A 12,957-nucleotide genomic window follows, 5' to 3' on the forward strand; every position below is an offset into this window, starting at 1 on the left:
ACGAAGGCTTATCGCACCGTTTCCTGGAAAAGATCCGAGCCTCGAAAATCGCGTCCAATCCTTTGCTTCACTTCCATCCCCTCTTCGTCTCAAGTCGTCCCCTTCTATCGGACGGATCACCCGCAGGCCAGTCCACCACGCATCGTTCGCGCGATCCTACATCGATGATGATCGACAACATTAACGATCTCCCCGGCGAATGCCAACGCACTATGCGACTCCTGGAGTTGTTGCAACGCACGCACTATGAGCTTGTACAGGTAAAATGACCAGCAAACTTCTAAGTTTCCAAAGACACGTCCTTTTATCTGCGACATTGTCTTCGACGATGATTTTTCTTCGTTTATCTATTTGCGATACATTTGCGAGAATGATTTTTTTTCGGTATGCACATTATGCATATTTATTGTTCGTTCTAAAAAATAGTTATAAACGTCAATGATTCTATAAGAGAGCGAAAACGCTATCTTTATAATTCATTTTAACATGACATTGGGATACCATAATATATAATATTTGCCTCTGCGTTAATTTACACATAAAATATAATTAATATTATCTGTATTTTTCTAATAATTTTAGTTAAAAGCGAATTAAATATTTATAATACATAAATATCACATTTTCTCTCTCTTTCTTTCGTATTAATTATAATATTTATAATTATTTTTAATTATAATATTTCATTTCTCTCTTAAAAAAATGTTCCATGTTTTTCTTCCTACTTCTCCAGCTGCATGAAAGAGAAGAAAAATTAGTAATATTTTTATACACATGTAGGTGAACGGACAACGACGGCTGATGGCTCCAGAAGTGGCGAAGGGTGAACGACAGCGTGGCAAGGGTTCCGAGATATTCCTAGGCCGATTGCCGCGCGATTGTTACGAGGATGAGCTGATGCCGGTGCTGGAACAGGTGGGCCGACTCCTGGAGCTGCGACTGATGCTGGACTTCTCCGGGTCGACGCGCGGCTACGCGTTCGCCTTGTACGAGACTCCGCGAATCGCTCGCGAGGCGTGCACGCGTCTCGACGGCTACGAGATCCGTCGAGGTCATCGTATCGGCGTGGTCAAGTCCATGGACAACTGTCGGCTCTTCTTCGGCGGCGTGCCCAAGAACAAGACCAAGCCGGAGTTCATGGAGGAGCTGACGAAAATGCTGGACGACATCACGGATATCTATCTGTACCCGAGCGCGCACGATCGCAGTCTCAATCGCGGCTTCATCTTCGTCGAGTTCAAGGATCATCGAGCAGCCGCGATGGCACGGCGCAAGCTAATACCTGGTAAAGTGACGCTTTGGGATCACGAGATCGCCGTGGACTGGGCAGATCCTGAGCCTGGCGAACCGATCGACGAGGACATCATGGAGAGGGTGAGTCTCGAGTTTTCCTCGCTCGAAGGAGCTTATATTTGCGATTGCTACTTCATTTCTTTGCTTCAAAAAAATCATTTTTGCACATTTGTCTTCTATTTCTTTTATAAAGATAATTAATTCTGCGAAGTTTTTATTTGCAATTTGTATTTTATTAATATCACATTTATCGATATACGAGCACATGATATTTGAATAATGAAAAGAAATAAAAATATGTAATATATTTGATCGGATATGAATATCTATTTACCGAAATGGAAATTGAACAAAAATTTAAATATATTATTCTGGTTATAAAAATTACACATCGAATTAGAAAAAACTGACAGATAAAACAGCTTCAATATTTGATGATTTCATAATAATTTTTTTATTAAAGTATTCCAATAATTTAAAATTTAACCCATTGGCTTATTAAAAATATTAAAAATATTTTTTTTTATTTTCTTGTTAATATAATAAAGTGTACTTATTTAATGTATTCGTTCTTTTTACGTTGATCAAACTATCAAATTTTTAACTAAATATCCTTATTTGCATAATTATTAAAAAAAATCCTTTCTTTCTTTTTCCAAAGAAATTCAAAGAAATATGTACTGCGAAGAAAAACACTATAATAAAATAAACAAATTCTAAAGAGCACATATCATTCATGTAAAGCATGTATCGTCGCAGCAAAATCATATCATATCACTATGTATAATGACATATAGACAGGACATGTCGCACTAATTCAATGTCGTACGCGATGATAAATAGGTAACGACTCTGTTCGTAAGAAACCTCGCGCTCGATATATCGCAGCAAAATGTGAGGGGAATTTTCCACAGACACACGAATGTGCCAATATTGAAATTGAAGAAGATCAATCACTTCGCTTTCATTCATTACGAGAATCGTCAAGCTGCACAGATCGTAATGGATATAATGCAGAGTGAGTATTATGCGAATGATGAATGCAGAGATCTAAGATAACCAGAGATCTAAGATAAAATTAAATAAATTATAAAAGTACTATATAAAAGTAAAGAGAATATGAAGTAACTATAAGATTTTAGTGAATATTTCAATAGATTCTAAAACAAAGATATATCAAACGGCAGAAAATTAGTTAACTGTACTCTCTAAAAGTGAATCAGTGTATTATCACTGATTTACAGTGCTGTACTTATAACTGCTTGTAATCAGTGACTATTTATTGTTTTTCAGTGATAATACACTGATTCACTCTAATGAAAGTAGTTTTCACTAGAATGAATCAGTGTATTATCACTGAAAAACAGTAAATAGTCACTGATTACAAGCAGTTATAAGTACAGCACTGTAAATCAGTGATAATACACTGATTCACTTTTGGAGAGTATCAAATCAATCTACTATATGTATTAAGCGTCTAGAGATTCAAATATATGTCATTAAATTAATGTTATTACCTCACTTTCGGCCGAATGGACATATCACTCTGAGAATTTTATTTTATTTCAGTCTCAACAATTCGCATTATATGTTTCTATTTTAGAACCGGGTAGTATCGTCGAAAAACAAGGTTGGGAGATTTGTTGGGCGAAGCCAATTGGAGCGAAGAATTTGGATAGGCAACAACACATTCGCGAGGCTGTAACTAACATGCAATCATCCAAACTTGAGAAGACTGAAAGATCGCGCATGAAAGCGTGCCGTAAAAAATATTCAAAATGCATTCAAATGGAAATAGTACCCGAAGATGACAATGCTTACTTGATGCAGATGAAGATTCTGCAAGACTTCGTCAAGGAAAGATTCGACGCGATATGCATCTTTGATTGCGTGTCAACGTCAAATGTGTCCGGATATGTTGGTACAGTAAGTGTCTTAATTTAAAAATTTGCAACTTCTTATCTGTTTATTTGTACCCGATGATTTATTGTTCTTTCGTCGCGCTGTTTTAGGTAATTATTCAGAAAGATCAAGTGATTTTGTTCAATTTTCAAGGGAAGTCGATGCCATCGAAGCGTAAAGCCCTGAGCGTGGCATGCGTTAAAATATATCAGTATTTGACAAGCACTCTCCCGAATTCTGGTAGGTACAATATTTTGGCTTGTGTTATATTAAAAGCTTTTGATTACTTCGTGCTCTATTTGCGCATTGAATCAAAAGATTTTGACAAAATATTTCCGCGCGAATTATTTTAACTGTGATCCAACAACGAAAAACACGTGTAACATTCATAAAATTTGAGCTTTTAGTTATAATCGAGAAACAAGTGGCGTTTATCGTAAAATCTCGTTTGCGCTTTGTTTCCGCTTCGGAAAATGTTTCTGCAATATACAATATATTGCATTTTAATGTTATTTCGTGTATTTCTACAGCACTGCAATCATTCGAACAACATTGCATCCAATCAGAAATGGGCATTAATCCTGTGGTTGATATACCGAATGGTTGGCATTCAGAAATAACTTACAGTTAGATTTATAATCTTACATTATTGCTACATTATCTGTTTTGCTTTTTTCCCTTTTAATTAGTCATCGATTGTTTATTGTTGGGTACAAAATTTATAGATGCAATTGCATAAAAAGTATTACACAATCGTTTCCTCATAATCAATTATAATTGTTTTATTTTCATTCCATTATTTTACTAATGATATTAATTAATTTTCAATTTAAAAATTAAATTTTGATTTTAATTTTGAGAGACAGAGTACTTTTGAGAAAAGTACTTAATATGTTTAATTCCGATTTATTAAAGCCGATGAAATTGTTTGAATAAAATTTCAATATTTATACAATAAATATCTCACTCACACGCGATATATATGTATTTCGGGAATGTTATGTAAATTAGTAATTTTCCAATTCAAAAATTGATTATAAGTTACGATTCTGAAATAATATTCTTTTAAAAAAATGCCTAAGATATATTTAAATTTAGATGATTAAATTTTATATTAATTGTAATAAAAGATATATTTAAATTTAGATCATTAAAGTTTATATTAATTGTAATAACAGCTTAAAAGATAAAATTCTAATCTAAATATAATTTATAATAATAATATAATTTATACATCATAATAAATAAAAAAAGACTGATATGACTATTTATACTCTGATAATAAGTTTAAAAAATTTGTCTATATATTACGATTGAGATAGATTTCCGAAATATATTTATTCATGATTTAGATTAATTAAAGATAATTCACAAAATCAAATATTTGCAAATTTCGTAGTCTAAGAAATCTTACTTTTTACCCGTTGTCCTTATCCGATTATAATCTTTATATTAAAAGTATTACTATTTTATAATACTTTATTTTAAAAAGTTTTTAATATAAATTTATTAAAAGTAAATAATAAGTAATAAGTTTAATATAAATTTATTAAAAGTTTATTATACGAAATTTCGTTAGACATTTTTTAAAAAATAGGAATAAAAAAGAAAGGAAATTCAATTTTAATGTGTTTAGATAAAATATGGAATTTGGAATAATTCTTTTAGTTAGAACATACATATAGCGTGTTACATTATTGAAGTTATAATTATAAACGAATACGTTATGTTTGTTTTGAAATATTTTCATAATGTATTGCATAAATAATTAATATAATAAAGGTAATATAATAAAGGTATTATATTTTTGTAAACTGCTATTCTATCTTTTTCTTTTTACTTTCCTTATATCTCACTGAAATTTTCAAGATGTTCAAAGAAGTACTTTTTTGCAAATTTATATTATAAACATTAAGTTTAGACCATTTTTGTTGTAGATCATTTATGCTATACATTAAAATGTATATAACCGTTCTTATTTTTATTTCTTTATTTTAACTTATAATACGTATGTAGAATATATAAGTTAGAGATATGTATCGATAATTAGAAATATATCAATTTTAAAAGTTTTGTCACAATTATAAATTAAAGAAGATAGTAAATTGTGACAATATAAAAATTTCTCTCAAGATTTATTTCTATTTTAAAAGATAAATTTTTGAGAAAATATAGACAAAATGCATTTACCGTTTCAACGGGAAAGGACTCAGCGCTCTATCCATCGGCGGCAAAATCGTGGAATAATCTTCAAGGATCCTACGTACCGTTTCATAATCGGTATTGCCGGTGGCGTTGGTTGATGCTGGTCTCATGCAGCGTACTAATCTTCTTGCCTGCTCATTACATCCAGCTGTACTGCTCTTCTCCTGCACGCTGAACGTTTCATACGTGAATGTAAGTAGCATCTCCACAGCACAGTCGAGCACTATGTCGCTGGGCAATTCGCCGCGGCCGCTCTCGACGCAATCCTTGATGACGACGTTCATCCAGTTCCAGTCTTCCCATACATCTGATATATCGACCTTCTGGATCTCCAGTTGCCATATCAAACGAGCGCGATATCTGAAAAAATATGATACGAGTTACACGAATAGAAACGTTTATACTTCACTTAACATCTTCATTTAACTAAATACAATTTATTTAACTAAATAATGTTTAAAAATATTTTTTATCGAAATAATTAAATTTTGCGAAATAGTGAATATCATTAAAAATTTTATAATTTACAATTTATCTAGAATCAATAATACAAAGTTATATTAATAATATAAATTGATATCCCCTTGTATATATCGGTATTTTGCTTTAACAATAATAATAACTTACGGCCAACTCCATGGATTCTTGCTGAATTTCACTCTCTTCAAATTACCCAGATAAGCGAACATATTGTAGTCGATATAGCGAAGCTGGTTATAGTCGAAGTAGAAGTTTTCCAAATTGGGAAGCATCTGAAAGATCGTGTAATCGATTCCCTGAATAAAGTTGAACGACAAGTCCAGGGTCTGCAGAGAGTACATATTCACGAACCAATCTCCCGGTACGAACGTCAGTTTATTGCCCCAGAGCATTAGTTTTTTCAACTTCGTGAGGCCCACAAATGCTTGAGGGTCGCATGTTTGTATACCTGATTCGTGTAGGTCTAGAGTCACAAGAGTTGCTCCGAATCTCGCGAAACTATGCCTTTGATAAGGAGAAGTAAAATCATGATCAATTCGAAGATGCAATTAACTGATATCAAAGTAAAAGCAATACGCCTTAACAAAAAATGAATATTTAAAAGAAGAATATGTAGAATAAGCGAATATTCAAAAGTACGATGCTTTATCATATTTTTATATTATATTTTTATATATATTATAAAAATTGATTTTTTTCGATTCTTTCACTTACTCAGGTACATTGGATATATTAGAATCGAAAATGGTGATGATCGTCGTGTTGGCTCTCGCTTTATCCAAATACTCTGACAGCGTCGTCAACTGAGTGCATCGAAAGACGACATCATTTGTTTGATTAATTTCCACGCACGGTGAATCTTTCGTCGACAGACCCGCTTCAAAGAGCGTATGAAAAAGACAAATTAATAGCAAATGCTTCATCGTCGTCAAACCCGCTCGCGATGAAACCGTTAAATTAACTGAACATCCTCGACATAGTGAGATATGTGGGCGACGTCATATCCTCGTAGCTTCTTCCTCTTGTTGATGATAAAACAAATCAGTTTGTGTAATTGAGTAACCGGATATTTCTGTGCATTTATTTATCGGCACTAATTATATCTGTGTCTTCTCCTGTGGGGATATTATATATCACAAAATATATATATTTAATAATTATATACGTTAATTATATATCAATAATTATATCAGACAATAGATGTATTTACACGCGCATAAAGAGTTTTAATTTTATAATGTTGCATTATTGCACATCACTATTCATAAATAAGTTATAATATTAATTTTATATATATATATATATATATATATATATATATATATATCATATGTATGTATGTATATTATTTTCTTTACTTTTTTCAAAATAATTTAAATTCTTAATTTCGAGAAAGAAATTCATTTGGGAAGTAAAATATTGAGATATTCTAAAAAATTAATTGAAAAAGGAGTTCCTGCGGTTTGATAGTAAAAACAACATTTATTGTCATACATATATACACGAATGTCACAATTCTCGTTCAAGATAAATCTAACTGATTTCTAAAGAACAAATCTATTTCAGTCAGTTTCTAGAGACCAACAAATCCCCAACTTATTAGTCGGTTTTCAGTATGGACTCCTCTTTATATTTTTCTAAATATATATCTATGCTTATTGATTAACCGCACGATAATTACACGAACAAATTAAAGAGAGAATAATTTCAGACTTTCCAGTATAATGCCTATTATTAGAAAATATATGAAAAGGTGCTCTTTCGTTCAAACAAAATCATTGATGTATTATGTCAATTTATCATCTGAAGTCCGATGAAAATTCAATTTTGACAAATACTATATATTTTTTTGAAATGTATTCTGAATAATGATGGCAGTTGTCTTAGCGGCAGTTGTCATGGCAGTTGATAAGCGTGTGTCTTTAACAGCATCATCTATTTTTTTGTATATATATACGTAACTACATTTATTGTCATAAAAATTTTTATTATTTACAATAAAACTCTCGATGTATATCTCGTGTTTCTCTCATGTTCTTTCCTATGATACCTTTTGTAAATTGAATGTAAATTTAACAAAAAAGTTATCTCACTGTCAATTCAATGTAATTTCATTCTATATATCATCCAGCGATAGAAATCACGATGAACAATCGATTTCGTTGTAATTTAATGATTTCACTGTTGTAATAGATTTCAGTCTTATCTTAGTCGCAATTGAAAATGATCAGAACGACCACAGCAAGACCAATATGACATAATTGCGAATCGCGTGATGACCTAACACCATTTTGAGCATCCAGTTGCGTCGGTGCTGAATGCGCCGGTGCCGGTGCTGGTGCTGGTGCCGGAAACACGGAATTTCTCGACTTGTTCACGATATTCGGCGAAGAGCTCGACGAGTTTCTCCTAGATATCGGCGTGGTATGGCCCACGTTCTTCGGGGTCAGGTCAGATTCGTACTTCTTCTTCTTCTCTGTCTGCTTCCGCCAGGCGTGTTTGTCGATGACTTCGGTATTGCGCGGGGAAGTTATCGTTGGTTTGGGTATCTGCAACTCTGCAATGTTCGATTTCGGAGAAACAGGAACATTTATTGCTATAATTATCTGATAATTGAGACATATTAGACACGCAACATAGACTACAAGGGAAATTTTAAATAAAAAGACTACAAATGTGATGTGTGAATTATGGGCATAAATCGATTCTTGCTGTGAATTCTTCGTATGTATCATACGTTCGGTTCTGTAAAATTCTAAAATAATTAAATGACAAAATAAACATATTTAATTATGAAAAAATTTAATAAGACACTAAACTGATATATCTATGATATATCTATCGTATAAACTTTTGTGGGCGATATCGATTATTACTTACCTTGCAGTCTTATAGACGCTGCTGCTGTGCCATAAGCATTTTCAGCAGAGCAAGTATAAGTGCCGAAATCAGATCGATCTAGTCGCCTGATAGTGAGATTTAGCTGATATGCATAATCGTTGATGATTACTTCTGATATGTCGTGTTTCTCATCCTTCAATAATTTGACTCCTAAAGTGAGTGTCTTCAGAAATAATTCTGTTGATATTTTATCTGTACCTATTTAAAAAGAAAATTCTTTTTAAGATACATCTATTAACTTTTTAAAAAATTTACACAAACTGTCTATTTTATTCTTCTTAGACCGGGTTGCTCCAACATTATTTTGGATTTAAGCGAGATTTAAATATATGTCTAGCTTTTATCTTTCTTCCTAAATAAATAAAGACAGATCTATATTTAAGTTTCGCTTAAAGCCAAAATAACGTTGGTGCAACCGGGCCTTAGTCCTTTTGTATTCTCTCCGTAAAATGATTAACGACAAGATGACTAATAAAGCCTGCGTAACTATTCTCGCAAAAAAAATTGTGAAACTATACATTTTTGTCTAATTTCTTTTTCGAATCGCAATATAAAAATATTTCACATACGCTAGGTACATATAATTGAATTCTCCACAATTTGGCACATTTGAAAGCTGTTTATTTTAATTATTTTAGAAACAAATGGACAAATTGCACGTGCATCGAAAGAATCACGCGGTGTATCCCTCACCGTTATTTCTGTACCATGTGTTCAGAGCCTTTGGCGAGGACTCCACGGAACACTGAAGAAGGACATCGCTGTCGACGGGCGCCGCCACTAACTGGTTTGTGACTATAATCAGCGGTTTGACTTTAACGAGAAAGATGCAATTAGTCGTGCAACTTAGTCAAACGACAGGAAGTTGCTGCTTCGTAACGCGCGTATGCACTTACAACGGACATTGACGTAATATCTCTTGCTGACCGTCGGCGGCACTCCGTTTGACGCGATACAGAGATAAGAACCCATCTCTTGCCGTTGAATGCCCTTCAAATGAAGCTGCTCACCCTCGTATATTGGCACTGTATTAACATTTTCGATATGATAAAAAAGATAAAAGAGTCGAATATTCAGATGTCCCTCTTTTAGGCATTCTCAATTTTCGACATAATAATCTTATTTAAAAAAAAATACGAGCAATTAACTCTCAAATTTCGCCTTTTTGTGTAGAGAATGTATTTTATACGCAACATCTTATCTGCACAGTTTATTTTTTATTCTAAAATAATTAAGAAAATTGTAATAAATAATAAATAATAATTAATTATTTTTTCTCTTGCGATATTTTACCATAAGAATTTTTATGTCAGATTTGAATAATGTATTCACTTAGAAAATTAAAAAATTGTATACAAAAGTTGCGAAATATTTTGCATATTGTAGACTGTTGCATTTCTTTACATATGTATGTGTTATATAATTTCTTTAAATATTTGTGAAAAAATATATAAGATTAAAATCGCCTTATTTTTTCGTGTAAAGACATTAGAAATTTCGAAACAATGTTTAGCCGAGAGTTCCGATACATGCGTCTGTATAAAGAAGACGGAACCACTGACGGGATAGAGATATCGCGGCAGTAACGCTCTTGCGACGCAATGTACACACTGAATATTGCAATCGGGTACACCGAGTCGATACGGGCTTGGGCGGCGAAGAGGAAATATATGTAAAGTCAACATCCATCACTCACAGTCAGGAAGGCTAATCGGATGGCTGGTTTTCCGCGGCGAATCCAACAGGGTCGTCCCGCATCGTATACAAGGGCGGTTTTTTTAGAAGTGATCCCGCGCTTGAAATATTTCATCCTCAAAATCGAGTACCACATACGGATCAATTAAAGATAAATCATTTCAATGGTTCCGTTTACGATCAATCCTTTCAGCTTTATACCGGAGGTGGAAATTTCATTTATTTTTGAGGGAGTAATGCATTTCACGTTAAAACGGCGATGGAATATATGATGGAATATTAATTCACCATTTTAAGACCGCCACCAGGCAGTTATCTCTTTTTTATGCAATAATATAAGCATTATCTGATAATTAACACCTAATCAAATTAATTCTATTCGCGAATTCTATCTCTCAACCCATTAATAATTGCTTTAAAAAAGCGTGTTCCTGTCAGTGTCAATATTTCACATTTCATACATACATATTACAAAACGCATCACGATTCTTTGAAATCTTCATGTTAATTGGAATAAAAAAAATTCCTTTATATTACACTCGAGATAATTTTTTTTCTTCTCTTATTTAATATTTTATGTTTTCTATCTCATGTTTCATTGACGTGTGCTCACCAATATATTCAAAGACTACAACGTACTTCGTTTTACTCCTTGATGCTCGTTCCTCAGGGTGATGTTCCGACCGTCCTCTCGGCGCCAGATCACTACAGGTTTCGGGTTGCCGGTCGCTCGACACCGCAGTCGCAAATCGCCATTCTCCTCGGTGGTCAGGGAATCCGCCGTGTCGTCCAGATCCATGATATCGGGCGGTATCACCACTTTCATGTGGCCGGTCTACACGCAAAATTCGTATTTACATTAGTGAACGGAAAAATATTTCGCAGGATAAATAAAAACAAATTTTTTAAATTAAAAGCATTTTAAAGAAACCCCGTTTTAATATCCGTTTGAGTTGTTCATGCAGAGCTGAGTCATTCATTTCGAACAATTTTATAAGCATAAGAGCTGAATCATTCATTTCGAAAAATTTTATAAGCATAATGATCAATAACTACCACTATTCTTTCGATGAAACTAGGTTACTACATTTGTAAGAATATTACACGAAGATTATCAAGATAGGGGGGGGGGGGGGGGGAGGGAAGCTTTATTGGACAAAATATAATACATTCTTTTTAGCGAACGTTGATTGAATGATAATAATTTTTTCGTCTCTCTACGCGTCGGTTTTTGTTTTCCCCTTCTCGATGTTTTTTCGTTATGTGGAACGTGCTCCACACTGGCATATGTAAGTATGTATACAAGGACGCGTCGTTATATTCCTTACAAATATTATTGTCCTTTTTTGGCTGTATTTTTCGTTGATTTAAATATAAATTGTTCATATAATTTTTAGATTGAATAAAACAGAGCATCGCGAATCGAAAGATTCAAGTAACAAAAAATGAATCATTTATTAATAATTAAATTCTAATTTATGAATATATTCCATTTATTTTGTTAGCGCCTTAAATATTTTATGACGACAATGTATTAACTATGTTTATACACAATGTTTTTCTTGTGACGCTTTATAGCGTGTTATTGTTCATATAACACACACAATCGGGTTGTTGTCATTCATTGGCAAGAGTTCGAGTAGGAAGGTCAGAACGCAAGACGCGCGTTCTCTATGTCAGTATTATCTTATTATTCGTCAAGACATGACCGCAAGACGAACGCGAGAGGCATCGTGCGTTATAATCATTACAATTATAAATTATCGATTCACTTCATTAATTAATTTCCGCGTTAAATGACATCTTAAGCGGTTATTTATCACGATGACGGTTATTTATCAAAGTACATATTTCGTAACACATATATATATATTTATTTAAAATAAAATTTAAAGAGAACGGAAATTATAAATTTTATTGCAATTTTATAGATAAGAAAATTATATCTGTATGTTTGAAATCGAATATTCGCTTCGCGAAAGGTTGATTTTTTTCACTTAAATATAGTTTACCTGTCATTTTCTCAAAAAATAATAATACACAAGTCGAATAATTCAAATAAAATCATGTATATGCATTATTTATATATTATTTTATATATAATTTATATAGTTATATTAATAATTTATATAATTATTTATATTATATTATTATTTATATTATTATTATATATAATTTGTATTATTTATATTATATATTAATAATAATATAATAATAATATTAATAATTTATTTATATAATAAAAATGTATATAATCAATTATATATTTTATATAATTTATTTTTGATCGAAATTTATCTCGCAATTCAAAAGCGATAAATTTTTGGACAATATATTTTTGGATATCATATATATTTTATGAGACGTAAATTTTAATTTACATATTCAGTCAGATTTATGTTACGAAATAGTAATCGTCTTAAAACGAGAGCATTATTTATTAGCAAATGATAGATGATACCGTCGTTGCGATGAATTTAA

At 32.3% G+C, this 12,957-nt stretch overlaps 3 protein-coding genes across 4 annotated transcripts in view; 1 reads left to right on the plus strand and 2 right to left on the minus strand.

Moving 5' to 3' along the window:
- Nucleotides 1-142: 142 nt before the first annotated feature.
- LOC145977103 (putative RNA-binding protein 46) lies at nucleotides 143-4,263 on the plus strand. 2 transcript variants are annotated; one of them, XM_083108803.1, is made up of 6 exons: nucleotides 143-260; nucleotides 781-1,374; nucleotides 2,137-2,311; nucleotides 2,897-3,219; nucleotides 3,306-3,435; nucleotides 3,726-4,263. In XM_083108803.1, the coding sequence occupies exons 1-6, from the start codon at nucleotides 165-167 to the stop codon at nucleotides 3,824-3,826; spliced, it is 1,419 nt and encodes a 472-aa protein (XP_082964929.1). In that variant the 5' UTR covers nucleotides 143-164; the 3' UTR covers nucleotides 3,827-4,263. The 2 variants fall into 2 exon arrangements, with proteins under 2 accessions (XP_082964929.1, XP_082964928.1); XM_083108802.1 differs by having other exon boundaries at nucleotides 3,306-3,767.
- A 529-nt stretch (nucleotides 4,264-4,792) lies between these two features.
- LOC145977150 (uncharacterized) lies at nucleotides 4,793-6,897 on the minus strand. Its single transcript, XM_083108886.1, is given in 4 exon segments — nucleotides 4,793-5,760; nucleotides 6,028-6,384; nucleotides 6,595-6,845; nucleotides 6,847-6,897. Coding segments are annotated over 4 exon segments (1,023 nt in total). The 5' UTR covers nucleotides 6,883-6,897; the 3' UTR covers nucleotides 4,793-5,381.
- Nucleotides 6,898-7,281: 384 nt separating this feature from the next.
- Nucleotides 7,282-12,957, minus strand: part of LOC145976989 (lachesin) — a 34,874-nt gene continuing 29,198 nt past the window's right edge. The window contains exons 6-10 of the mRNA XM_083108598.1: nucleotides 11,116-11,311; nucleotides 9,678-9,806; nucleotides 9,475-9,594; nucleotides 8,761-8,979; nucleotides 7,282-8,437 (exon numbers count right to left, since the gene is read on the minus strand). Coding sequence (XP_082964724.1) covers nucleotides 8,088-8,437; nucleotides 8,761-8,979; nucleotides 9,475-9,594; nucleotides 9,678-9,806; nucleotides 11,116-11,311 — 1,014 coding nt within the window. The 3' untranslated portion in view covers nucleotides 7,282-8,087. The remainder of the gene's footprint in view (nucleotides 8,438-8,760; nucleotides 8,980-9,474; nucleotides 9,595-9,677; nucleotides 9,807-11,115; nucleotides 11,312-12,957) is intronic.

The sequence above is a fragment of the Camponotus vicinus genome, unplaced genomic scaffold (assembly GCF_025532165.1).
Source record: "Camponotus vicinus isolate PSW18456_S1 unplaced genomic scaffold, iyCamVici1.0 SCAF_9, whole genome shotgun sequence".
In the NCBI taxonomy this organism is placed as follows: domain Eukaryota; kingdom Metazoa; phylum Arthropoda; class Insecta; order Hymenoptera; family Formicidae; genus Camponotus; species Camponotus vicinus.

Excerpts from the sequence above, each read along its gene's own strand:
- LOC145977103 (XM_083108802.1), top strand. The coding sequence starts at position 165 with ATGATGATCGACAACATTAACGATCTCCCCGGCGAATGCCAACGCACT. Across the intron at positions 2,312-2,896 it reads CGTAATGGATATAATGCAGA|AACCGGGTAGTATCGTCGAA; the intron begins GTGAGTATTATG and ends TTTCTATTTTAG. Across the intron at positions 3,220-3,305 it reads TGTCCGGATATGTTGGTACA|GTAATTATTCAGAAAGATCA; the intron begins GTAAGTGTCTTA and ends GCGCTGTTTTAG.